General features: G+C 49.6%; 1 protein-coding gene across 4 annotated transcripts in view; it reads left to right on the top strand.

Annotated features, from left to right (window-relative positions):
• The first annotated feature begins 360 nt into the window (after positions 1-360).
• Positions 361-27,746, top strand: part of haus6 (HAUS augmin-like complex, subunit 6) — a 66,921-nt gene continuing 39,535 nt past the window's right edge. For 2 of the 4 annotated variants that reach the window (XR_011949240.1, XM_072517524.1), the window contains exons 1-8: positions 361-522; positions 4,121-4,216; positions 8,271-8,349; positions 9,222-9,351; positions 10,754-10,904; positions 14,581-14,646; positions 16,371-16,416; positions 19,972-20,145. Coding sequence is in view for 3 of the 4 variants with exons in the window: in XM_072517524.1 (XP_072373625.1) it covers positions 401-522; positions 4,121-4,216; positions 8,271-8,349; positions 9,222-9,351; positions 10,754-10,904; positions 14,581-14,646; positions 16,371-16,416; positions 19,972-20,145 (864 nt within the window). In the remaining variant the exon portion in view is untranslated. The remainder of the gene's footprint in view (positions 523-4,120; positions 4,217-8,270; positions 8,350-9,221; positions 9,352-10,753; positions 10,905-14,580; positions 14,647-16,370; positions 16,417-19,971; positions 20,146-27,746) is intronic. The other 2 variants (XM_072517523.1, XM_072517522.1) reach the window with 2 other exon arrangements.

Raw genomic sequence — 27,746 nt, 5'->3', positions numbered from 1 at the left:
TCCCGAGACACAGCCCGCGGCCCCGAGCCGGCTCCCGAGACACAGCCCGCGGCCCCGAGCCCGCTCCCGAGACACAGCCCGCGGCCCCGAGCCCGCTCCCGAGACACAGCCCGCGGCCCCGAGCCCGCTCCCGAGACACAGCCCGCGGCCCCGAGCCCGCTCCCGAGACACAGCCCGCGGCCCCGAGCCCGCTCCCGAGACACAGCCCGCGGCCCCGAGCCCGCTCCCGAGACACAGCCCGCGGCCCCGAGCCCGCTCCCGAGACACAGCCCGCGGCCCCGAGCCGGCCGGGTCCGGGGGGGGGAGGCGGCGGCCGGGTCCGGGGGGGGGAGGCGGCGGCCGGGTCCGGGGGGGGGAGGCGGCGGCCGGGTCCGGGGGGGCGGCGGCCGGGTCCGGGGGGATGTCGGGCGGCTGGCGGAAGGAGCGGTTCTGGAGCGCGCTGCTGGCGCTGGGTTTCTCCCCGCCCGGAGCGGAGGCCCCGACACAGAGCGGCAGCCGGAGGAGCCGCACCGCCTTCGGCAGGTGGGACTCCCCCCCCCCCCCCCCGTCTCCCCCCCCCCCCCCCCGTCTCCCCCCCCCCCCGTCTCCCCCCCCCCCCGTCTCCCCCCCCCCCGTCTCCCCCCCCCCCCCCCGTCTCCCCCCCCCCCCCCCCGTCTCCCCCCCCCCCCCCGTCTCCCCCCCCCCCCCCGTCTTTCCTCCCCCCCCCCCCACCCCCCCCGTCTTTCCTCCCCCCCCCGTCTTCCCCCCCCCCCCGTCTCTTCCCCCCCCCCCGTCTCTTCCCCCCCCCCCGTCTTCCCCCCCCCCCCGTCTTCCCCCCCCCCCCCCGTCTTCCCCCCCCCCCCGTCTCTTCCCCCCCCCCGTCTCCCCCCCCCCCGTCTCCCCCCCCCCCCCCCCCCGTCTCCCCCCCCCCCCCCGTCTCCCCCCCCCCCGTCTTCCCCCCCCCCCCGTCTTCCCCCCCCCCCCCGTCTTCCCCCCCCCCCCGTCTCTTCCCCCCCCCCGTCTCCCCCCCCCCCGTCTCCCCCCCCCCCCCCCCCGTCTCCCCCCCCCCCCCCGTCTCCCCCCCCCCCGTCTCCCCCCCCCCCCCCCCGTCTTTCCTCCCCCCCCCCCCACCCCCCCCGTCTTTCCTCCCCCCCCCCGTCTTCCCCCCCCCCCCGTCTCTTCCCCCCCCCCCCGTCTCTTCCCCCCCCCCGTCTCTTCCCCCCCCCCCGTCTCTTCCCCCCCCCCCCGTCTTCCCCCCCCCCGTCTTCCCCCCCCCCCGTCTTCCCCCCCCCCCGTCTTCCCCCACCCCCCCGTCTTCCCCCCCCCCCGTCTCTTCCCCCCCCCGTCTCTTCCCCCCCCCGTCTCTTCCCCCCCCCCGTCTTCCCCCCCCCCCCCGTCTTCCCCCCCCCCCCGTCTTCCCCCCCCCCGTCTTCTCCCCCCCCCCCGTCTTCCCCCCCCCCCGTCTTCCCCCCCCCCGTCTTCCCCCCCCCCCGTCTTCCCCCCCCCCGTCTTCCCCCCCCCCCCCGTCTTCCCCCCCCCCCCCGTCTTCCCCCCCCCCCCCGTCTTCCCCCCCCCCGTCTTCCCCCCCCCCCGTCTTCCCCCCCCCCCCCCGTCTTCCCCCCCCCCCCCGTCTTCCCCCCCCCCCCCGTCTTCCCCCCCCCCCCGTCTTCCCCCCCCCCCCGTCTTCCCCCCCCCCCCGTCTTCCCCCCCCCCCCGTCTTCCCCCCCCCCCGTCTTCCCCCCCCCCCGTCTTCCCCCCCCCCCGTCTTCCCCCCCCCCCGTCTTCCCCCCCCCCCCGTCTTCCCCCCCCCCCGTCTTCCCCCCCCCCGTCTTCCCCCCCCCCGTCTTTCCTCTTTCCCCCCCCCCCGTCTTTCCTCTTCTCCCCCCCCCCCGTCTTTCCTCTTCCCCCCCCCCCCCCCGTCTTTCCTCTTCCCCCCCCCCCCGTCTTTCCTCTTCCCCCCCCCCCGTCTTTCCTCTTCCCCCCCCCCCGTCTTTCCTCTTCCCCCCCCCCGTCTTTCCTCTTCCCCCCCCCGTCTTTCCTCTTCCCCCCCCCCGTCTTTCCTCCCCCCCCCCACCCCCGTCTTTCCTCTTCTCCCCCCCCCCCCCCCCGTCTTTCCTCTTCCCCCCCCCCCGTCTTTCCTCTTCCCCCCCCCCCGTCTTTCCTCTTCCCCCCCCCCCGTCTTTCCTCTTCCCCCCCCCCCCGTCTTTCCTCTTCCCCCCCCCCCGTCTTTCCTCTTCCCCCCCCCCGTCTTTCCTCTTCCCCCCCCCCGTCTTTCCTCTTCCCCCCCCCCCGTCTTTCCTCTTCCCCCCCCCCCCCCGTCTTTCCTCTTCCCCCCCCCCCCCGTCTTTCCTCTTCCCCCCCCCCCGTCTTTCCTCTTCCCCCCCCCCGTCTTTCCTCCTCCCCCCCCCCCCCGTCTTTCCTCCTCCCCCCCCCCCCCGTCTTTCCTCCTCCCCCCCCCCCCCCCGTCTTTCCTCCTCCCCCCCCCCCCGTCTTTCCTCCTCCCCCCCGTCTTTCCTCTTCCCCCCCCCGTCTTTCCTCTTCCCCCCCCCCCGTCTTTCCTCTTCCCCCCCCCCCGTCTTTCCTCTTCCCCCCCCCCGTCTTTCCTCTTCCCCCCCCCCCCGTCTTTCCTCTTCCCCCCCCCCCCCGTCTTTCCTCTTCCCCCCCCCCCCGTCTTTCCTCCTCCCCCCCACCCCCGTCTTTCCTCCCCCCCCACCCCCGTCTTTCCTCCCCCCCCCACCCCCGTCTTTCCTCCCCCCCCACCCCCGTCTTTCCTCCCCCCCCACCCCCGTCTTTCCTCCCCCCCCCCCCGTCTTTCCTCCCCCCCCCCCCCGTCTTTCCTCCCCCCCCCCCCGTCTTTCCTCCCCCCCCACCCCCGTCTTTCCTCCCCCCCCACCCCCGTCTTTCCTCCCCCCCCACCCCCGTCTTTCCTCCCCCCCCACCCCCGTCTTTCCTCCCCCCCCACCCCCGTCTTTCCTCCCCCCCCACCCCCGTCTTTCCTCCCCCCCCACCCCCGTCTTTCCTCCCCCCCCACCCCCGTCTTTCCTCCCCCCCCCACCCCCGTCTTTCCTCCCCCCCCCACCCCCGTCTTTCCTCCCCCCCCCACCCCCGTCTTTCCTCCCACCCCGTCTTTCCTCCCACCCCGTCTTTCCTCCCCCCCCGTCTTTCCTCCCCCCCCGTCTTTCCTCCCCCCCCCCAACTTTCCTCTTCCTCCCCCCCCCCCCCGACTTTCCTCTTCCTCCCCCCCCCCCCCCGACTTTCCTCTTCCTCCCCCCCCCCGTCTTTCCTCTTCCTCCCCCCCGTCTTTCCTCTTCCTCCCCCCCGTCTTTCCTCTTCCTCCCCCCCCCCCCGTCTTTCCTCTTCCTCCCCCCCCCCCCCGTCTTTCCTCCTCCTCTCCCCCTCTTTCCTCCTCCTCTCCCCCTCTCTCCCACTTTCTCCCCCTCTCTCCCACTTTCCCCCCCTCTCTCCCACTTTCCCCCCCCTCTCTCCCACTTTCCCCCCCCTCTCTCCCACTTTCCCCCCCCTCTCTCCCACTTTCCCCCCCTCTCTCCCACTTTCCCCCCCTCTCTCCCACTTTCCCCCCCTCTCTCCCACTTTCCCCCCCTCTCTCCCACTTTCCCCCCCTCTCTCCCACTTTCCCCCCCCTCTCTCCCACTTTCCCCCCCTCTCTCCCACTTTCCCCCCCTCTCTCCCACTTTCCCCCCCTCTCTCCCACTTTCCCCCCCTCTCTCCCACTTTCCCCCCCTCTCTCCCACTTTCCCCCCCTCTCTCCCACTTTCCCCCCCTCTCTCCCACTTTCCCCCCCTCTCTCCCACTTTCCCCCCCTCTCTCCCACTTTCCCCCCCTCTCTCCCACTTTCCCCCCACTTTCCCCCCACTTTCCCCCCACTTTCCCCCCACTTTCCCCCCACTTTCCCCCCACTTTCCCCCCTCTTTCCCCCCTCTTTCCCCCCTCTTTCCCCCCCCCCTCTTTCCCCCCCCCCTCTTTCCCACTTTCCCCCCCCCTCTTTCCCACTTTCCCCCCCCCTCTTTCCCACTTTCCCCCCCCCCTCTTTCCCACTTTTCCCCCCCCCCTCTTTCCCACTTTCCCCCCCCCCCCCCCCTCTTCTACCCCAATAACCATCTCTGTCCATCTCTTCAAGCAGGGATATGTTTGAAAAACCAAATATGGAAGCATTTCAAGTGGTTGCTCATTACTTGTTCATCCAGTTGGACCAAACCCGTGCCAATTCTCTCTTTAGGTAAGCTGAGTTTTTAAAAAAAAATAATGCAAACTTTTTGCTCACTTGCATTTGTCTTAGTTTAGATTAACAAGAAATATAATTCAGAAGTTAAATAGGTATCACTGAACTAGTAAATGTGTTGTGGAACACACACAGTTAACTGGAATTTCACATAATAGAAACATAACTGTTGTTTATTTGTTGACAGCACAGGAGGCCATTTGTCCATCATGTCTGCACTGGCTCCCAAAAGAACAACCGAGCAAGTCCCATTCCCCAGCCCTATCTCTGTGGCCCTCTAAATTCATCGCTTTCAAGTATATGTCCAGCTCTCTTTGAAACCTCCTATGGAATCCACTTCCACCACTCCCAGGCAGTGCATTCAACTCCAACAACTCTGAGGAAAGGGTTTCTCCCCATCTCACTCACAATTGACCATCTTGGAATTGTGTGTGTGTCTCTCTCTCTTTTCTCTCTTTCTCCCCCCCCCCCCCCCCAGTCACTGACATACCAACTAGTGGCAACTGAATATCCATCTTTATCCTGTGAAAATTGTTCAGAATTTTGAACACCTCAATATATTGCCTCTTGTTCTCCTTGGAGCAGAGAAGATTAAACCCCATTTCTCCAATCTTTCATTGTATCTAAAATTCCTCATTCCTGGTATCATTCTAGTAAATCTCCTCTGCGCTCTGTCCGGGGCTTTAACAGCCTTCCTCAAATAAGGTGCCCAGAACTGAACACACTACTCCAAATTTGGTCTGACAAATGATTTGTCGGTGTGTAGCATCACTTCCTTGCTTTTATACATTATGCCTCCATTTACAAACCCGAGGATGTTATAAAACACCTTAACTGTTTCAATTTGCCTGACCACCTTCAGAGAATGATGCATTTAAACCCCAAGGTCCCTCTGCCCCATTACTCCCCTCAATGAGACTGTATTGTCTCCCCATGTTTCTTCCAGCAAAATACATTACTTATCAATCAATGTCCCTCTGAATTCACTCAGTGTGAACTTCACTTTTCACCCTAGTTTTGTATTATCTCCAAATTTGGAGCTTTGCCCTCAACACCCACTTCCAAATTATTTATGTAAATCAGAAAAGGCTACGGTCCCAACACTTGAGCCCTGGGAACATGACTTTGAACTCGTCTCCAGTCTGAGAAATGCCCATCTATACCTAGCGTTTGTTTTTTTTATCTCTCAGCCAACTTCTAATCCTCGCTGCCAAGGACCCATCAATCCCAACTAATTTACTAACCAACCTGCAATGTGGCACTTTCTGAAAGTCCAAATATACAACATCCACAACACTACCTTCATCCACTGCCCGTGTCACCTCGTCAAAGAACTCGATTACATTTGTCAGACATGACCTGCCCTTTGCTCGTATATTCTGAGGTTTTACCTCCTGATGTAAAGTGCAGTCTAATACATGGTGGCCAATATGTTCTTTGCTGTGCAGATATAACGCTTCAAAATGGAATCCCTGTTTTTTTTCCTGAAGCTTACATTCATTGAGGTCAGCTAAGTGCCTTGGGGACCATTTAGCACGGTAGTGCCATGCAATGGAGATATGCTTTGTGTCAAATGGGATTTTGTCTTCACAAGGACTACTGTTTCTTCTTACCAATGGACAAATGCATCAGTGGCCAGAATAGTGATGTCTGTAGGTTTTCCTTTTTGTTAGTTCCCTCCGTACCTGCCCTCGGCCCAGCCTGGCAGATCTCTCCTTTCGCACTCTTCTCAGTCGTTGTCCTGCCAATCAGTCTTGCTGTTGAACACACATCCCCACCCAGAATATGTTCTTATCCTTGCAATCCTCTGCTTCTTGAAAGTTGTTTTCAACATGAAGCACTGATTCATCAGCTAAGGGAGGGCATAGTTGGTAATTATTAGGTTTCCTTACCCATGCTTGACCTGATCCCATGACTCATATCATAGAATTTACAGTGCAGAAGGAGGCCATTCGGCCCATTGAGTCTGCACCAGCTCTTGGAAAGAGCACCCTACCCAAGGTCAACACTAAAGGCAATCTTGGACACTAAGGGCAATTTATCATGGCCAATCCACCTAACCTGCACATCTTTGGACTGTGGGAGGAAACCGGAGCACCCGGAGGAAACCCATGCACATACTGGGAGGATGTGCAGACTCCGCACAGACAGTGACCCAAGCCGGAATCGAACCTAGGACCCTGGAGCTGTGAAGCAATTGTGCTACCCACAATGCTACTGTGCTGCCTGCTATCCCATGAGACTTCATATGGACTGGAGGACTCTCGGTGCAACTGTTGCCTGACTGTATACCAGTGTGCTTCCTCCTCCGCTGGGTCTGTCCTACCGATGGGATACAACATAACTCCATGGTGGTTATGTCTGGAACACTGGATGTAAGGTATACATCTGAGATTTCCAAAACTGAGCTTTACCAGCCCTTGCCAAATTTCAGCACTGTTCAACCAGACATCTTAATCCATGATTAAAAACTGAAGAATGTGGCTAGCTTCAAATGCCTTGCAACCATTTTCCGATGGATACAGATGTGGTGCTGGAGGATTGTAGGTCTACCAGCATTGTACCTTTCTTTAAGCAAGCAAGGGAAAGACCAGGCCAACGTCTTCATTGGAAAATGATTGGAATCCATTGAGAGACCGGGTAAGCTGTCACTTAAAGACTTATTGGATTGAAATTTTGGAAGTAGCAAGGAGGGTTAGTGAGGGTGGTGCAGTTGATGTGGTCTACATAGATTCTAGCAAGACTTCTAACAAAGTCCCACAAAAAATCCTCATGGGACCCAGGGGAATGCCACAATCTGGATACAAAACTCGCTCCGTGGTAAGAAACAAAGGGGAATTGTTCATGGGTGTTTTTGTAACTGGAAGGTTATTTCCAATGAGGTTCCGCAGAACTCAGTATGAGGTCTACTGATTTTTGTGGCATAATTTAATGATTTTTGCATGAATCTGGGGGTAATGATCAAGAAGCTTGCAAATGTCACACAAATTGGCTGCATAATTGATAACGAGGAGGAGAGCTGTAGACTGCAGAAAGTGTACTTGTCAGATGCGCAGAAAGATGACAAATGGAATTTGGCCCAGAGAAATGTGAGTTGATATTTGGGGAGCCCAATCAAGACAAAGGATTGCACAATAAGCCAGTGGATACGGAGGTGTAGAGGAAGTGAGGGACCCTGGAGTGATTGTCCACAGATCCTGAGAGGCAGCAGGACAGGTCACTATGGTGATTATGAAAACGTGAAATTTTCATTATTAGTCAAGGTGTAGAATACAAGAGCTGGGAGGTTAGTCAAGGTGTAGAATACAAGAGCTGGGAGGTTTTGCTGGAATTATTTTCAGCCATAACTTAAGCATTGTATGCAGTTTTGGTGACCTCATTACTGAAAGACTGTAATCAGACTAGAAAATGTACAGATTGGTCTGATGCCAAGACTGGAACCAAGAGGAAAGATTGGATCGGCTGGGGTTGTTCTTGGACAGAGGAGGCTGTGGGATATTTGAATAATATACAATGAGGGGTGTGGATGGGAAGGACATTTACTTTGGCAGATGTCAGTGACAAAGAGACATCGACTAAGTGACGGGTGGAAATATTAGAGGGGAGATGAGGAAAGGTCTTTTTTAACCCAGAGGGTTGTGAAGGTCTGGAACTCCATATTTGAAAGAGTTGTAGAGGCAGAAAGTCACAACTAATTAAAAAGGTGTCTGGATCTACACAGTGCTGTGACCTGCAGGTGGAATACTGGAAAGTGGGATTGGGCTGGGAGGCTCATTTTTGACTGGCACAGAAACGATGGGCCAAATGGCCTGTGTGTCATAAATGTGCTATGATTAGCTGGTGCTGGAGATGAATGGAGTTGAGTAAAAGTAATCTTGCTGCTCCATTTCATGCCAGACATAAATTAGCTTTCTGGCGGAAGAGCATATTTCAAATCACGTGTGTTCAAAATCATGCAACATTTAATTTATGTAATCTGTATGGTCCTTGCTGCAAATTTAGGTGGTTTGTATAGTGTTTTTTGGTTTTTAACATTTGTTTATCTCTCAAGGGACTGCTGGCCTGTTTATGATAAGAAAAGGGCTGCATGCTTTAGAAAAGTGTGCTTTGAATGGATGAAGAAAATTGTGGTGAGTAAACTGAATAGCATGCTACAAGTAATGGGGCCTTTTAAATGGCGGAAACTTTTTAATTGGAGGACTTCAACTAGGAGCTAACAAAGGTTAGTAAGATGGGTGAGCAGGAAGGTTTAATTTAAGACCGGGCAGCAGAGTTTTAGATTGACTCCAGTTTAATGAAGGAGTGTGTTTGTATAGTCAAGTCTAATGTATAGTCGAGTCTAAAAGTAACAAGCATGGTTGAGCATTTCAATGGATGCTGGGCTGGGATTGAGCAATGTTAGAGGTGTAAATGTGATCTTGGAGTTGAATATGTGGTTTCAAACTCCTCAAATATGGCACCAAGGTTGTAGGCAGTTAGCAGCGAGTGGGATGGAGGCTACTGGGAACAGATCTCCCTCCCCAATTGACACCTGGGGCTGTTTAGCACAGGGCTAAATCACTGTCTGTGAAAGCAGACCAAGGCAGGACAGCAGCACGGTTCAATTCCTGTAACAGCCTCCCCGAACAGGCGCCGGAATGTGGCGACTAGGGGCTTTTCACAGTAACTTGAAGCCTACTTGTGACAATAAGTGATATTCATTCACTATTTTGTTGAAAGCAATTTCTGTTCCTCCAGACCAGCCGGACAAAGAGTTTGACAATTTGGTGACGAGGGATTTTTTTTTTTTAAAGGTTGTGATATAGAGCTTGGTGTTGTTGTCAGCATGGGTATTGAATCTGGTGCTGTGGTTTCATGTTGGAGGGCATCGTTGTAGTAATGTCGAACAAGAGTAGTGGTCAAGTCTTTCAGTGGTTATTGGGATGGTAGGTCGATATGAAATTGAACTTATTCTTCGAATTGGGGAGTTAACATTTTAAATGAGATTATTTGTCTCTTCAAGGATGAAGTTGGAAATGCATTTCCTCAAGTCACGGCATCGTTATTCCTGTCTCCAGGAGGCCCCAAGTTTATTAACGTCATGTACCATTTTATAAAATATGTGCTCCTGTGCAAGTTTAATGAAGTTCAAAGTAAGTTTCTTTTTGTCTTAAAATGGTCTTCATCATAACTTCATTTAAACTATTGAATTGCAATTTTTCCTGATTGTTGTGACAAACATTCTTAGTAATGCACGTTCTTACAGAATGCAGTTTAAAGTAACATTACTGACTATGATCGTAGAATCATATAGTACAAAAGTTCTGCGCTGGCACTGAAGAACTGCTTAAGAGCAATCTGATCAGGTCCACTCCACTATTTTTCTCGTATCAGTGCATCTTTTCATTCAATTTCCTTTTGAAGGTTGCTAGTGACCCTGTATTTATTCAACCTGTTGGGTGGTACCCCTATCTATTCAGGAATTGGGAGCAAAACATTTACATTTTTCATTGACTAAAAACCACTTTAAAGGGTTGCACTGTACAAATCTATCCAACGTGAATTGTTAGTTTGTTCCAATTATTTACTGCCCTGTAGTTGCTTTAAAATGTAGAGTTGATTCCGAATAACCTTTTTTTGTTATCCTGTTTAGGGACAAGTGCATGGCACATTGTTTTGTGTAGATACCATAGACTAGGTCTTCTATTTATGAAGTTTTACGGTATTTAGAGTGCTTAACTGTTGATTGTTTCCACATAAAATAAGTAACCTACAAAAGTATAACCTGAATATTTACTTCCACAGTATGCTGCCTGAGTGGTGTTTACCGGTTTAAAAATGTATTAATTAGTCTTATTAGAGCCAGATGTCCCATTGCCCTCACCATGCTGTTCTTGCCCCTCTCCTCCAACAGGTTATGGGGCAAAATTCAAAAATAAAAAGCTACGGGTTGATAAAGTCTAATGGCCTACACTGTGATGCCCTGTTGTGATATTTTGTAAATTAAAATGCTATCTGATGGCAAAGAAAAATGGGTTCTATAAATTTCTGTTTTATTAGCAATGGTATTTGTTAAGAATGGTTTGGGTATAGATGTGGGCAATATGGCCCCCTGTGTTTGCTCCATTATTGAATATAGTTATGGCAGATCTGCTTCCACTTTCCTGCTCGCTCCTCCTATCCCTTAAATGCCTCTGACCAAGATTTTGTTTCATAGGCCTGAATATATTATATTCATGAGGATTGAAAACCCTCAAACAGCCCAATACAGTTCCAAAAACGTGAAACCCTCCAGTGAAAAACCCCAGAACTTTGAACTTCACTGACGTTTTTGTCATTAGAATTTTCAAATGCATTGGCATTCTTATTAAAATGGATGCATTCTTGAAGCTTTGCAAATTAGCACATCTGTTAGGAGCTGAAACTGGTGTCTCCAGTAATGTTGGCACTTGCTTTATTTTGAAGGGGGGTTTACTATGCTTGTGTAGACTCTTTCTAGTCCATTTTAGTGACAGGCCCTGACATTAAATGATTGGTCTGATTATTTTATTCAAGAAGAAGGTGATACCTGGAAAACCATGACATTCGGAGGAAAACCACAAGATGCCCATTTAATGGCAATGAAAAGTTGCATTGCCGCCAGCAGGTTTTTGGAAGGAATTCAGAAAGAAGCTTTTGTTGTTGAAGAATATAAAAGAAGGGAATCGTAAGTATATGTGTCTCTCTGAATTTTACAATGTACAAAGTCCTGTGTTCATACTTGCGAAGCTTGAGGGTAAACCAGATGGTGGTCTTCTCCCCTTGGTGAGTCTGTCCAGTACTTGTATAACACTGGAACAGGAAATGTGGAATATTAACCAGCTTTTTAATTAATGCAAAAATGACCATAGGCTAAATTTTAATTCCCACAGCCATTTGGTCTTCACTGAAAAACTATCCATTAAAGTATCAACAAAAGACCATTGTAAAAAAAATAGTTTTGGGTAAACATGGGGAGAATTTGCATTTGTGAGTATAATGATATAGCAAGATTTCAGATGTTGATCTTTTTGAGTGCAAAGGACATTTGTATGTGTAGATGTTGTTGAGTTAAGATGGGAGTTTCCAAATTTTTGATTGAACACAGTGTACCATGGGACCATATCAATGTTTAAGTCTGAATTTGTGTTTAATTTATTCTTTCTGGAAAGTGGAGTAGCCACACCCTGGTTACTGCATTGATTTGAAGACCAAACCAGGTGGCATGTTTTTTATTTGTTCATGGGATGTGGGCATCGCTGGCTGGGCCAGCATTTGTTGCCCATCCCTAATTTCCCTGAGTAGCTTTAGAGTCAGCCACATTGTTGTGGGTTCGGAATCACATGTCGGCCAGACCAGGCAAGGATGCCAGATTTCCTTCCCTAAAGGACGTTAATAAATTCAGTGGCGTTTTTAAACCTCAATTGAAAATGGTTTCATGCTCATCATTAGACTTGATTTAAGATTTTTATTGAACTCCTCCAGTTTCACCCTCTTACTGTGGTGGCATTCTAACCTGGGTCCCCAGAGCATAACCTGGGTTACTGCATTGCTAGTCCATTGACAATACCACTATGGCATTGCCTCCACTATATGTATGCCCCCACTATATGTAAGGGGGCATGCTTTCCTGCAATGTTTTTATAATTGCAGAAAACCACTCCATTGATAATGTAGGAGAGGAAATAGTTTCCCTCATTAGTACTGAATGCATTGCAGTGCAGCTGTGTGGAAAAATTGTAAAGCTCATTGAAACAGATACAGAGGGTGCTGCAGATTGTCATTACTGTCAATCACATCTCCAGTTGTCTTGTCTTGTCAAGAGACCAAGATTGGGGCTGACCAAGCTCCATCCATCCCCACTGTAATCCACTCATGCAGGTGTTGCTCATCTCTTTAAGCCCCTTTTTGTATTCTCCCTCCCTCTATATAACTGTGCCAGGCCTAGTCTGCCAGATATGTTCAATAGTGCTGCAACGAAGCCACCCTTGGTGATTGACACTGACGTACCCCACCAGGGTACCCTGCCCAGAGTACATTCTGTGCAGGCCATTTTCAGTGCTTCTTCCAAAAGGAATTAAACATTTCAAATTAGTGAAGTTTATCAACAAATGAGGCATAAGTGTGAACACAGCCGTTTCCAAACCTCAGCCCAAAACCTGTGAATGCGAGTGGCTCCATGTGGGGATAGTTTGCACATCTTGATTTTAATGCGAATGTTATCCTCTTGTCCCATAAGACATAGGAGCAGAATTAGGCCACTTGGCCCATCAGGTCTGCTCCGCCATTCAATCATTGCTGATATTTTTCTCATCCCCATTCTCCTGCCTGCTCCCCATAACCCCTGGTCCCCTTATTCTTCAAGAACCTATCTGTCTCTGTGTTAAAGGCACTCCGTGATCTGGCCTTCACAGCCTTCTGCAGTAAAGTGTTCCACAGATTCACCACCCTCTGGCTGAAGAAATTCCTCGTCTCGCTTTAAAGGATCGTCCGTCCCTTTAATCGGAGAGTGTGTCCTCTGCTTCTAGTTTTTCCTACAATGGAAACATCATCTCCATGCCCATTCTATCCAGGCCTCACAATATCCTGTAAGTTTCAATAAGACCCCTCCTCCTCCTAAACTCCAACGAGTACCGACCCAGAGTCCTCCACCATTCCTCGTTCATTCCAGGGATCATTCTTGTGAACCTCCTCTGGACCCTTTCCAAGGCCAGCACATTCTTCCTTGGATACGGGGCCCAAAACTGCTCACAATACTCCAAATGGGGTCTGACCAGAGCCTTATCCAGCCTCAGTAGTACATCCCTTGTATTCTAGCCCTCTCGACGTGAATGTTAACATTGCATTTGCCGCCTTAACTGCCGACTGAACCTGCACGTTCACCTTGAATTGTGAACAAGGTTGCCCAAGTCCCTTTTGTGCTTCTGATTTCCTAAGCATTTCCCCATTTAGAACATAGTTTATGCCTCCATTCCTCCTTCCAATGTGCATAACCACACACTTTTCCACATTGTATTCCATCTGCCACTTCACTGCCCACTCTCCTAGCTTGTCCAAATCCTTCTGCAGACCCCTTGCTTCCTCTACTACCTGTTCCTCTACAGATCTTTGTATCATCTGCAAACTTAGCAACAGTGCCTTCAGTACCTTCTTCTAGATCATTAATGTATATTGTGAAAAGTTGTGGTCCCAGCACAGACCCCTGAGGCACACCAATAGTCACCGGCTGCCATCCTGAAAAAGACCCCTTTATCCCCACTCTCTGCCTTCTGCCAGTCAGCCAATCCTCTATCCATGTCAGGATCTTACCCTTAACACCATGGACTCTCTAATTTATTTAACAGTCTCCTATGTGGCACCTTGTCAAAGGCCTTCTAGAAATCACATCCATTGGTTCTCCTTTGTCTAACTTCCTTGTTATCTCCTCAAAGAACTCTAACAGATTTGTCAGACACGACCTCCCTTTGACAAAGCCGTGCTGACTCAGTCCTATTTTCCCATGCACTTCAAGTACTTCGCAATCTCATCTTTAATAACACGCACTAAAATCTTACCAGTGACAAGTCAGGCTAATCGGCCTATGTTTTCCAGTCTTCTGCCTCCCTCCCTTCTTAAACAGTGGTGTTACATTAGCCACTTTCCAGTCCTCTGGGACCCTTCCTGACTCCAGTGATTCCTGAAAGATCCTCGCCAATGCCTCCACAATTTCCTCAGCTATCACGTTTAGGACCCTGGGGTGTGGTCCAGGTGACCTATCCACCTTCAGACCTTTCAGTTTCTCCAGAACCTTCTCCTTCGTGATGAGCCCCAGTGCTCCTGGTCCATAGCATTTCCATTTCAAAATTTTGTGCCTTTTTAAAATTTGGTTAAGACCTCTTACTTTGCACATCTCCAGCCTCCTTTATGCCTCTGCCTCCAAAATATTGGACATTTCTCCTCTTTTTCTCCCCCCCCCCCCCCCCCCCAATCCTCCTACCTTCCCCTCCCCCTGTCCTTCTAACCCCCCGCCCCCCCCCCCCCATCCTTCTACCTTCAAATCCATTCCAATCTTTGACTAAGCTTTTGGTTGCTTAATTTTTATTTTATTGTTAGTTAGTTCCCATTTTTGTTTGGTTCTGCTTATATGAAGCACCTTGGCACACTTGGCCACAGCGAAAATGTCCGATAAATGGCAGCTGTATTTCTTTAGTGTCACGGGGACAGGCAGGAAAGTAGAGGTAAGGCCATAATCTTGAATGGCAGAACAGGCCAGCAGAGGGTAGGGATGGTCTATTCCTGCTTATTCTTGTGACATTGACTTAACTGTTCATTTGTAATAAAATTAACATTTTGAACCAATGAATGTTTATTTTGACTTGCTCTAGATTATTGGCTAAAGAAAATGCAGCTTTGAGGAAAGAGTATGCTGAACTGAAGAGTCGTGTGGAAAAGTAAGATGCTATTAATAGTTATTTGGTGATACAGACCTTTATTGCTGAAAAAAAGGTATTTCATCCAAGATTTTCACATTGCAGTCTTCAGGTGACAATCACGAGGATACCAAAGGATCGCGTATAAAATTGTTCCCCCTGACATTGGTGTTCTTGTGATTGTCCCGATGAGCAAGTTGAGAAGGTTGAAGTACTTGAGATGCTATTTTTGTTTTACCCCATTGAGGTATCTGAAGCCGATCATAAAACTGATTTTCAAGGTCAGTTAATGGAGCAGTAGTCGCACCTTTAACTATCCTGCTTTGTGGCAGCTGGTGGTGTGAAAGAAGAGGGCGCTTCTTCCTGATGGCCACTCTGAGGAAGTTACAACCATTGTTTCCATTGCAGTTTGTTTTTCCCTGAATTGCCTAATAACCAAACTGAACTGGGAATTATACAGTACTTGAGGGTAAATGGTTAGAGTAGTAATAGAGGTACCTCAAAGCTAGTTAAAATGAAGGGAGAGGGTACAGGACTTCAAGTTGAAGTTTTGTGCGGAGTTAATTTTTCAGAAGTAACGCCCCTTGTGTTTGCATAGCTGTAATAACGGTGTTCAATGTCAGCATAGACAGGAGAGTAATAACAGGGTTATGGTAGTTTAAGGATTACTTTTTGTAACATTATATGTTATGTGATCAGCCAGGAGATGGTTATAATGTCTTGCTGCTAAACTGTCCTGTTCTTTTAAGGCCACTGCTTATTGTAGGGAAGTGATCCAATTGGTCAGTTACAGGTTAATAGCTGGAGAATTTTACAGATTGTCAGGCACTAGTTCTCACAATAAAAGACTCCTTTCACAACATAATTCTTAACACAATTTGTTTAACATGAGGTAGAGTGGCACGGTAGCACAGTGGTTAGCACGTTTGCTTCACAGCTCCAGGGTCCCAGATTCCTGGCATGGATCATTCTGTGCGGAGTCTGCACTTCCTCCCTGTGTCTGCATGGATTTCCGCCGGGTGCTCTGGTTTCCTCCCATAGTCCAAAGGTGTGCAGGTTAAGTGGATTGGCTGTGCTAAATTGCCCTTGGTCTCCAAAAAGTTAAGTGGGGTTACAGGGATAGGGTGGAGGTGTGGGCTTAAGGGGTGCTCTTTCCAAGGGCCAGTGCAGACTCTGGTCGAATGGCCTCCTTCTGCATTGTAAATTCTATGATTTTATAAAATGAACATTATCTCAAACTTGTGTTATATGCTCTCAAACTTGTGTTGTATAATGTGTAACACCTCCATGAAATAGCATCAAGATTCTCTCTGTATTCTGAGGGGGATGGTTGGAGAGTTCCTGCAATAGATGGGCTTATAATATGGTGTGGAGATGCCAGCGAGTGAGCACAGTAAGAAGTCTTGCAACACCAGGTTAATGAAACAAACCTGTTGGACTTTAACCTGGTGTTTGAAGATTACTTATTATAATATGATAGCATCTGGTTTAAACATCCTGCTGTGTACGGAGGCAAATAGCTGACATTTTCTTAATTGATCTGATTTTCCCTGTCACTGCTCCAGTACCTGATTATTATTTTATAAAGGCTCAATACTTGTTGGAGTAGACTAGAAAGATTGCCTGAACTGTCGGGCTGCATCCTAAATTACTTTTTTGTTCATCTGTAATAGCTCAGATTTTAAAGTGTTTTTTGTACTTTGAAGACTTTAGCTAAATAATTTCAATTTGACTTCTTTTGCTAGAGGCGCTTGTGACTTTGCAGAAGCACGTTTTCAGAAACAGGAAGAGGTTTGTGAAAATCATTAACACCAAATCTTTGCGATCGTTATTGATAGTACTTTGCTTCACTCGTTACATTTCTCTACCTAGCTTAAATTGACAGGTGAATTATCCTCTGCTACTAGGATAAGCTAATAATGAGTCTAATTTACCTTTTCTCCAAAGTTTGATGCGAGTTGTTTTAATCTAATTTTAGACCAACTAATTTTTAAATGTTGTTGACCACTCACCTGTGGCTGATGTTGAAAAGTTGTGAATTGAGGTATGTGCAGTGCCATGCTCCTTGTTTTTGTCCTTCGAGCCTTTTATAGCCAAGAGTATCTTTACAGAATGTTCTGGGTTTTTTTAAGTGGCTATTGGTATTATCACTTGGGGAGTGCAGCCTTCTTCCTGCCAGGCTCTCCAGTCCTTTCCTGTAATGTATGTCTTGGAGTGACTCATGAGTCATCAGGAACGGACACATTCCAAACCCATGACCTCCACTATCTAGAAAGACAAGGATAGATACATGGAAACACCATAGAACGTAGAACAGTGCAGTACATGCCCTTCGACCTTCGATGGTTTCACAGGTTTGCGCAACAATCTAAAGCTCATCTACACTATTCCCTTATCATTCATATGTTTATCCAGTGACCATTTAAATGCCCTTAATGTTGGAGAGTCCACTACTTTTGCAGGCACCCCCTTGCTACTCTAAATCTCCTGTCAATTTAAAGCTATATCCCCTCGTGCTAGCCATCACCATCCAAGGAAAGGCTCTCACTGTCCACCCTATCTAATCCTCTGATCGTCTTGTATGCCTCAATTAAGTCACCTCTTAACCTTCTCCTCTCTAACAAAAACAACCTCAAGTCCATCAGCCTTTCCTCATAAGATCTTCCCTCCATACCAGGCAACATCCTGGCAAATCTCCTCTGCACCCTTTCCAATGCTGCCACAATCTTCCTATAATGCGGCGACCAGAACTGCACGCAATAATCCAAATGTGGCTGCATCAGAGTTTTGTACAGCTGCAGCATGACCTCATGGCTCCGAAACTCAATCCCTCTACCAATTAAAAGCGAACACACTGTACACCTTAACAACCTTATCAACCTGGGTGGCAAGTTTCAGGGATCTATGTACATGGACACCGAGATCTCCCTGCTCATCCACACTACCAAGAATCTTACCATTAGCCCAGTACTTTGTCTTCCTGTTACACCTTCCAAAATGAATCACCTCACACTTTTCTGCACTAAACTCCATTTGCCACCTCTCAGCCCAACTCTGCAGCTTATCTATATCCCTCTGTAACCTGCAACGTCCTTCCGCACTGTCCACAACTCGAACTTTAGTGTCATCTGCAAATTTTCTCACCCATCCTTCTACGCCCTCCTCCAGGTCATTTATAAAAATGACAAACAGCAGTGGCCCCAAAGCCGATCCTTGCGGTACACCACTAGTAACTGGACTCCAGTCTGAACACTTCCCAGCAACCACCACCCTTTGTCTTCTTACAGCTAGCCAATTTCTGATCCAAACCACTAAATCGCCCTGAATCCCATGCCTCCATATTTTTTGCAATAGCCTACCATGGGGAACCTTATCAAAAGCTTTACTGAAATCCATATACATCACATCAACTGCTTTACCCTTGTCCACCTGTTTGGTCACCTCAAAGAACTCCATAAGGTTTGTGAGGCACAACCTACCCTTCACAAAACCGTGTTGACGATCCCTAATCAAATTATTCCTTTCCAGATGATTATACATCCTATCTCTTATAAACCTTTCCAAGACTTTGCCCACAACAGAAGTAAGGCTCACTGGTCTATAGTTACCAGGGTTATCTCTACTCCCCTTGAACAAGGGGACAACATTTGCTATCCTCCAGTCTTCTGGCACTATTCCTGTAGACAATGGTGACATAAAGATCAAAGGCTCAGCAATCTCCTCCCTAGCTTCCCAGAGAATTCTAGGATAAATCCCATCCGGCCCAGGGGGCTTATCTATTTTCACACTTTCCAGAATTGCTAACACCACCTCCTTATGAACCTCGAGCCCTTCTAGTCTAGTAGCCTGTATCTCGGTGTTCTCCTCAACAACATTGTTTTTTTTACTGTGTGAATACTGACATTTAGCACCTCTCCTATCTCCTCTGACTCCATGCACAACTTCCCTTGACTGGCCCTACTCTTACCCTAGTTGTTCTTTTATTCCTGACATATCTATAGAAAGCTTTAGGGTTATCCTCGATCCCACCTGCCAAAGAGTTCTCATGCCCCCTCCTGGCTCTTAGCTCTCTCTTTAGGTCCTTCCTAGCTAACTTGTAACTCTCGAGCGCCCTAACTGAAGCTTCACGTCTCATCTTTACATAAGCCGCCTCCTTCCTCTCGACAAGTTATACAAATACTTTAGTAAACCACGGTTCCCTTGCTCGACCACTTCCTCCCTGCCTGACAGGTACATACTTATCAAGGGCACGCAGTAGCTGTTCCTTGAACAAGCTCCACATTTCAATTGTGCCCATCCCCTGCATTTTCCTTCCCCTCCTATGCATCCTACGTCTTGTCTCATCACATCATAATTGCCTTTCCCCCAGCTATAACTCTTGCCCTGTGGTGTATACCTATCCCTTTCCATCACTGAAGTAAACGTAACCGAATTGTGGTCACTATCACCAAAGCGCTCACCTACCTCCAAATCTAACACCTGTACTAGTTCATTACCCAGTACCAAATCCAATATGGCCTCGCCTCTTGTTGGCCTATCTACGTACTGCGTCAGGAAACCCTCCTGCACACATTGAACAAAAACAGAGCCATCTAAAGTGCTCTATCGTGTTTCCAGTCAATATTTGGAAAGTTGAAGTGCCCCATAACAACTACCCTGTTACTTTTGCTCCTATCCAGAATCATCTTTTGCAATCCTTTCCTCCTACATCTCTGGAACTTTTTGGCGGCCTATAGAAAACTCTCAACAGGGTGACCACTCCTTTCCTGTTTCTAACCTCTGCCCATACTACCTTCGTAGATGAGCCCTCCTCAAACGTCCTTTCTTCATGTTCCCCTCCAAGCCACACATCCTAATATTCCTACATTATGTTCTATCTGTCATATTATTGCCCACTCACTGAACCGTCTATATCCTTCCTGGAGACCGTTGGTGCCATCCTCACCACGCCTTCCTGCTTTGTATCATCTGGAAACCGTATAGCTACTGTTAAGGGACCCATGGACTACTCCCACCAGTGTCGTCTTCCCCATGTTGTTCCTTATCTCCACCCATGTGAATTCTACATCTTCCAATCCAAGATCTCTATCTTACTCCATCTTGTGCTAACATAGCTACGCCACCACCCTTTCCTTCCTGCCTGTCCTTGTGAAAAGCCACCGGCCCCTGAATATTTAGTTCCCAGCTTTGATCACCTTGTAACCAAGCCTCTCTTAATTGCTATAAGATCATACACCTTAACCTCCATTTGTGCTGTTAATTCATTTACTTAGTGCCGAACACTTATGTGCATTCGAGTCTTTAATTTTGCCTTTTTCTTTTAACCATTTACTCTCTTTCGTTCAGCTCCGTGAGATGTGGGATATTGTAATGGACACTTTGTCAAAATTGGAAAAAGAGAAGGAAGTAATTGATTCGTTAGTAGAAGGGAGAGTGGATTTATACACACTCGATGGAGCCGATGTGACATTAAAAGTCCCAAGACAATTGATAATTAAGATTGAGGGTGAAGCCGATCAGGTCAGTACACTTCATAGTATTGTAAATGCTATGATTGTTCATTAAGTTTTCTATTGCATAAAGATTCCAGATTATTGGCCAGACTTTTAAAAGGTGACAGTCGAATGATTCCAGTTGTTGAATATGGAAATTTCTTGTCTGTGATTTAGGTAATTTTTTAAAAGCTTCCCTACCCCTTTATTTTTTCTCTAAAGGTGTCGACTTTATCCTGGTAGGTACTGAAACTCTTCAATACACACTGCACATATTAAATTGCCCCAGTCATTAGATGTGCAGGTTAGGTGGATTGGCTATTTTAAATTGCCCTTGGTGTCCAAAAAGGATAGTTTGGGTTACGGAGATGAAGGGGATAGGGTGGGGTGCTTTCTCCAAGGGCCGGTGCAGACTTGATGGGCTGAATGGCCTCCTTCTGCATTGTAAATTCTATGATTAATGAGACCAGTGTTGGGACCTCTGCTTTCTGTAGCTTTGTGACCAATCTGTGCCATTTTGGGACATCCCCACCAGCCTACAAGTCTGCCCTCCAATTCCTTACTCACTGTGCATTCACGAGTAGAAAGTGACAAATGAGGGGAAATGGGGAGGGGTTGGCAAGTGGCCTTGCCAGCATATCCAAGGTAGTTGGGGATGGTCAATAAATGCGTGGCTTGCCAGTGATGGCCACGTCCTGCAAAATAATCATAACATAGAACATTACAGCGCAGTACAGGCCCTTGGCCCTCGTTGTAGCGCCGACCTATGAAACCACGGTAAAGCCCATCTACACTATTCCCTTATCGTCCATATATCTATCCAAATGACCATTTGAATGCCCTTGGTGTTGGTGAGTCCACTACTGTTGCAGGCAGGGCATTCCACACCCTTACTACTCTCTGAGTAAAGAACCTACCTCTGGCATCTGTCTTGTATCTATCTCCCCTCAATTTAAAGCTCTGTCCCCTCGTGCTAGACATCGCCATCCGAGGAAAAAGGCTCTCACTGTCCACCCTATCCAATCCTCTGATCATCTTGTATGCCTCAATTAAGTCTCCTCTTAACCTTCTCTCTAACGAAAACAGCCTCAAGTCACTCAGCCTTTCCTCATAAGATCTTCCCTCCATACCAGGCAACATCCTGGCAAATCTCCTCTGCACCCTTTCCAATGCTTCCACATCCTTCCTATAATGCGGCGACCAGAATTGCACGCAATACTCCAAATGCGGCCGCACTCATGGCTTCGAAACTCAATCCCTCTACCAATAAAAACGAACACACCGTACGCCTTCTTAACAACCCTCTCAGCCTGGGTGGCAACCAAATGCGGCCGCACCAGAGTTTTGTACAGCTGCAACATGACCTCATGGCGTCAAAACTCAATCCCTCTACCAATAAAAACTAACACACCGTACGCCTTCTTAACAACCCTCCCGACCTGGGTGGCAACTTTCAGGGATCTATGTACATGGACACCAAGATCTCTCTGCTCGCCCCCACTGCCAAGAATCTTACCATTAGCCATTGGTGTAGAAGATTGTAGTTTAGTCGGGCAGTATGGTCGGCACGGGCTTGGAGGGCCGAAGGGCCTGTTCCTGTGCTGTACATTTCTTTGTTCTTTGTTGTTCTTTGTAGCCCAGTACTCTGTCTTCCTGTTATTCCTTCCAAAATGAATCACCTCACCCTTTTCTGCATTAAACTCCATTTGCCACCTCTCAGCCCAGCGCTGCAGCTTATCTATGTCCCTCTGTAACTTGTAACATCCTTCCGCACTGTCCACAATTCCACCGACTTTAGTGTCATCTGCAAATTTACTCACCCATCCTTCTACATCATCTCCAGGTCATTTATAAAAATGATAAACAGCAGTGGCCCCAAAACAGATCTTTGCGGTACACCACTAGTAACTGAACTCCAGGCTGAACATTTCCCATCAACCATCACCCTCTGTCTTCTTACAGCGAGCCAATTTCTGATCCAAACTGCTCCACAGTCTAAACAAATTATTCCTTTCCAGATGATTATACATCCTATCTCTTATAAACCTTTCCAAGATTTTGCCCACAACAGAAGTAAGGCTCGCTGGTCTATAGTTACCGGGGATGTCTCTACTCCCCTTCTTGAACAAGGGGACAACATTTGCTATCCTCCAGTCTTCTGGCACTCATCCTGTAGACAAAGATGACTTAAAGATCAAAGCCAAAGGCTCAACAATCACCTCCCTAGCTTCCCAAAGAATCCTAGGATAAATCCCATCCGGCCCAGGGGACTTATCTATTTTCACACTTTCCAGAATTGCTAACACCTCCTCCTTATGAACCTCAAACCCTTCTAGTCTGGTAGCCTGAATCTCCGTATTCTCCTCGACAACATTGTCTTTTTCCTGTGTGAATACTGACGAAAAACATTCATTTAGCACCTTTCCTATCTCCTCGGACTCCATGCACAGCTTCACACTACTGTCCTTGACTGGCCCTTCTCTTACCCTAGTCATTTGTTTATTCCTTACATATGTATAGAAAGCTTTAGGGTTATCCTTGATCCTACCTGCCAAAGACTTCTCATGTCCATAAGACATGGGAGTGGAAGTAAGGCCATTCAGCCCATTGAGTCTACTCCACCATTCAATCATGGCTGATTTCAACTCCATTTACCCGCTCTCTCTCCATAGCCCTTAATTCCTCAATCAAGAATTTATCAACTTCTGTCTTATTCTCCCCGGGACAAACCTATGATTATTTCTTATCGGGGACTGCACCGAGGCTCCCGTCATTCCCCTATGCCATCTCCACTGCCCCCAAATTTTCAGTGTTGCCGCCACCACCACTGGACTTGTGTATTTCTTCGGGGAGAACGGCAACGGTGCCGTCACCAGTGCTTGTAGGCTGGTTCCTTTGCAGGACGCCATCTCCAATCTCTTCCACGCCGCTCCCTCCCCTTCTCCCATCCACTTACACACCATTGAGATATTGGCGGCCCAGTAGTACTCACTTAAGCTCGGTAGTGCCAGTCCCCCCCCCCCCTCTATCCCTGCTACGCTGCAAAAAACCCCTCCTCACTCTCTGGGTCTTCCCAGCCCCCACAACTCCTGACACTTTTCTCGATTTTCTTGAAAAAAGCCTTCGTGACCATCACCGGGAGGCACTGAAACACAAAGGAATCTAGGGAGGACTACCATTTTGACCGCCTGCACCCTACCTACCAGTGACAGGGGCACAATTCTCAAGAGTATTGAAAGTCAAAGAGATCTAGGAGTACAGGTCCACAGATCACTGAAAGGGGCTACACAGTTGGAGAAGGTAGTCAAGAAGACATACGGCATGCTTGCCTTCATTGGCCGGGGCATTGAGTATAAGAATTGGCAAGTCATGTTGCAGCTGTATAGAACCTTAGTTAGGCCACACTTGGAGTATAGTGTTCAATTCTGGTCGCCACACTACCAGAAGGATGTGGAGGCTTTAGAGAGGGTGCAGAAGAGATTTACCAGAATGTTGCCTGGTATGGAGGGCATTAGCTATGAGGAGCGATTGAATAAACTCGGTTTGTTCTCACTGGAACGAAGGAGGTTGAGGGGCGACCTGATAGAGGTATACAAAATTATGAGGGGCATAGACAGAGTGGATAGTCAGAGGCTTTTCCCCAGGGTAGAGGGGTCAATTACTAGGGGGCATAGGTTTAAGGTGAGAGGGGCAAGGTTTAGAGTAGATGTACGAGGCAAGTTTTTTACGCAGAGGGTAGTGGGTGCCTGGAACTCACTACCGGAGGAGGCAGGGACGATAGGGACATTTAAGGGGCATCTTGACAAATATATGAATAGGATGGGAATAGAAGGATACGGACCCAGGAAGTGTAGAAGATTGTAGTTTAGTCGGGCAGTATGGTCGGCACGGGCTTGGAGGGCCGAAGGGCCTGTTCCTGTGCTGTACATTTCTTTGTTCTTTGTTCTTTGTTCATGTCCCATCTCTTAAAATCCTCCTCCATCTGTTCCACCAATCGTGTTAAATTAAGCCTATGTAGGGTTCCCCAACTCTTGGCTAACTGAATCCCCAAGTACCGGAAATCTCTTGTTACCTTCCTCAGCGATAAATCATCTATTCCCCTGCTCTGCTCCCCCGGATGCACCACAAACAACTCACACTTCCCCATATTCAATTTGTACCCCGAGAATTCCCCAAACTCCGAGTGTCTGCATTATCTCAGGCATCCCCTCCACTGGGTCCGCAACATACAGCAGTAAATCATCTGCATACAATGATACCCGGTGTTCTTCTCCTCCCCTGAGTACTCCCCTCCACTTCCTGGAGCCCCTCAGTGCTATGGCCAGGGGCTCAATTGCCAATGCAAACAGTAACGGAGACAGGGGACACCCCTGCCTCGTCCCTCTATAAAGACGGAAGTAGTCAGATCTCTGCCTGTTCATGACCACGCTTGCCACCGGGGCCCTATATAGCAGCTGTACCCATCCAATAAACCCTTCTCCAAAACCAAATCTCCTCAACACTTCCCACAGATAGTCCCACTCCACCCTGTCAAATGCTTCCTCGGCGTCCATCGCCACCATTATCTCCGCCTCCCCCTCTGGTGGGGGCATCATCATCACCCCTAACAGCCTCCGTATGTTCGTGTTCAGCTGTCTCCCCTGAACGAACCCAGTTTGATCCTCGTGGACCACCCCCGGGACACAGTCCTCTATCCTCGTCGCCATCACCTTGGCCAGGAGCTTAGCATCTACGTTTAAAAGGGAAATGGGCCTGTAGGACCCACACTGCAGCGGGTCTTTTTCCTTCTTCAAAAGTAGCGATATCGTCGCCTCCAACATAGTCGGGGGCAACTTCCCCCTTTCCCTGGCCTCATTAAAGGTTCTCGTCAAAAGCGGGGCCAGTAGGTCCATATATTTCCTATAAAATTCCACCGGAAATCCATCCGGTCCCGGGGCCTTCCCCGCCTGCATGCTCCCAATCCCCTTTACCACCTCCTCCATCTCAATCTGTGCTCCCAGTCCCGCCCTCTCCTGCTCCCCCACCTTCGGGAATTCCAGCTGATCCAGGAAACACATCATTCCCTCCTTCCCTTCCCGAGGGCTGAGCCTTATATAACCTCTCATAGAATGCCTTGAACACCCCGTTCACTCTCCGCTCCCCGTTCCATCTCTCCCTCCTCATCTCTCACCCCAACTATCTCCCTCGCCGCTCCCCTCTTCCTCAATTGGTGGGCCAGTAGCCGACTCGCCTTCTCTCCATACTCATACTGTACACCCTGTGCCCTCCTCCACTGTGCCTCTGCCTTACCTGTGGTCAGCAGGTCAAATTCCACATGTAACCTTTGTCTTTCCCTGTACAGTCCCTCCTCCGGTGCCTCTGCATATTGCCTGTCCACCCTCAGAAGTTCTCAACAATCGCTCCCTTTCTTCCTTCCCTCTTGCTTCCCTTTTATGTGCCCTTATGGTTATCAGTTCCCCTCTGACCACTGCCTTCAACGCCTCCCAGACCACTCCCACCTGAACCCCTCCATTGTCATTAAGCTCCAAGTACCTTTCGATACACCCCCTCACCCTTAGACATCCGCCGATAAGCCCATATCCATTCTCCAGAGTGGGTGCTGTTCTTTTTCCTCTCCTACCTCCAGGTCTACCCAATGTGGAGCGTGGTCCGAAATGGCTATGGCCGTATACTCCGTCCCTGTCACCTTCGGAATCCGTGCCCTTCCCAAGACAAAAAAGTCTATCCGTGAGTATACCTTGTGAACATGGGAGAAAAATGAGAACTCCTTACTCCTAGGCCTAATAAATCTCCAGGGGTCTACTCCTCCCATCTGCTCCATGAAGTCCTTGAGCACCCTGGCCGCTGCCGGCCTCCTCCCGGTCCTGGACCTCGACCGGTCCAGCCCTGGATCAAGCACCGTATTGAAATCTCCCCCCATTACCAAATTTCCCGCCTCCAGGTCCGGGATACGCCCCAACATACGCCTCATAAAATTTGCATCATCCCAGTTCGGGGCGTATACGTTTTACCAGAACCACTGCCTCCCCTTGCAATCTGCCACTCACCATCACATCTACCCCCGCTATCCGCCACTATGGTCTTTGCCTCAAACAGTACCTGTTTCCCCACTCAGATAGCCACCCCCCTATTCTTCGCATCTAAACCTGAATGAAACACCTGCCCCACCCATCCTTTACGTAGTCTGACCTGGTCTGTCAGTTTCAGGTGCGTCTCCTGCAACATAACCACATCTGCCTTTAATTTCTTTAGGTGTGTGAGTACCCGTGCCCTTTTAATTGGCCCGTTCAGCCCTCTCTCGTTCCACGTGATCAGCCGGGTTGGGGGGCTTTTTACCCCCCCACCCCCTTGTCGACTAGCCATCCCCTTTTTTAACCCAGCTCCTCACCCGGTTCCCACGTGCCTGTATATCCCACCGACTGTGCTGCCCCCCCCCCCCCCCCCCCCCCCGTCTCGACCACCCTGTCCCATAACAGCTCCCCCTTCTCCTTAGCAGCAGAAACCCAGTTAACCCCCCCCCCCTCCGCTAGATCCCCCTCTAGCATAGTTGCACCCCCCATGTTGCTCCCAGAAGTCCGCAAACTCTGGCTGACCTCTGCTTCCCCCCCTTACCCTCGGCCCCCACTGTGCGAGGCCCCCTCCTTCCTGTGTCCCTGTTCCTGCCACAATTACCATAGCGCATAGCGCGGGAGCAAAGCCCGCGTTTCCCACGATCCCGCCCCTAATGGCGCATTTCCCTTCTCCTTCCCCTTTCCGTCCCACCAGCGCCCACAGTCCCTCATACTCCCCCCCCCCCCCCCACATGGGGAAGAGAGAAAAGTTACAGGATCATAGAATTAACAAATTGAAAAATCATCCCCCCCCCCCCTTCCCCTTCCTCGCCCCACATAATCACCCTACCACTTTGTCCCAGAAGCTCTTTCTCTCGCCAGACTATTCCAGCTTCTCGTCCACAATGAATGTCCACGCCTCTTCTGCCGTCTTAAAGTAGTGGTGCTTCCCTTGGTGTGTGACCCACAGTCTCGCCGGTTGCAACATTCCAAATTGAACCTTTTTGTGAAGCACCACCTTAGCCCGATTGAAACTTGCCCTCCTTCTCGCCACCTCCGCACTCCAATCCTGTTATGCGCGGATCACTGCGTTCTCCCACCTACAGCTCCGAATTTTCTTCGCCCATCTGACAACCGTCTCTCTGTCATTGTAGCGGAGAAACCTCACCACTATAGCTCGAGGTATTTCTCCAGCCTTTGGTCTTCGCGCCAGAACTCGATAGGCTCCCTCCACCTCCAAATGGCCCGTTGGGGCCTCCGATCCCATTAGTGAGTGAAGCATCGTGCTCACATATGTCCCGACGTCCGGAGCCCCCTCTGCGCCTTCGGGAAGACCCAGGACTCTTAAATTCTTCCTCCTCGAGTTATTCTCCAGTACTTCCAGCCTTTCCACACACCTTTTGTGCTGTGCCTCGTGCGTCTCTGCCTTCACCACCAGGCCCTGTATTTCATCCTCGTTTTCAGCAGTCTTTGCCTTCACTACCTGAAGCTCCAGCTCCTGGGTCCTCTGCTTCTCCTTTAGCCCTTCAATCGCCTGTAATATCGGGGCCAACACTTCCTTCTTCAACTCCTTCTTCAG

The sequence above is a fragment of the Scyliorhinus torazame genome, chromosome 9 (assembly GCF_047496885.1).
Source record: "Scyliorhinus torazame isolate Kashiwa2021f chromosome 9, sScyTor2.1, whole genome shotgun sequence".
NCBI classification, from domain to species: Eukaryota; Metazoa; Chordata; class Chondrichthyes; order Carcharhiniformes; family Scyliorhinidae; genus Scyliorhinus; species Scyliorhinus torazame.
The sequence above is the reverse complement of the archived record's forward strand: the minus strand, read 5'-3'. Positions and strand labels throughout refer to the sequence as shown.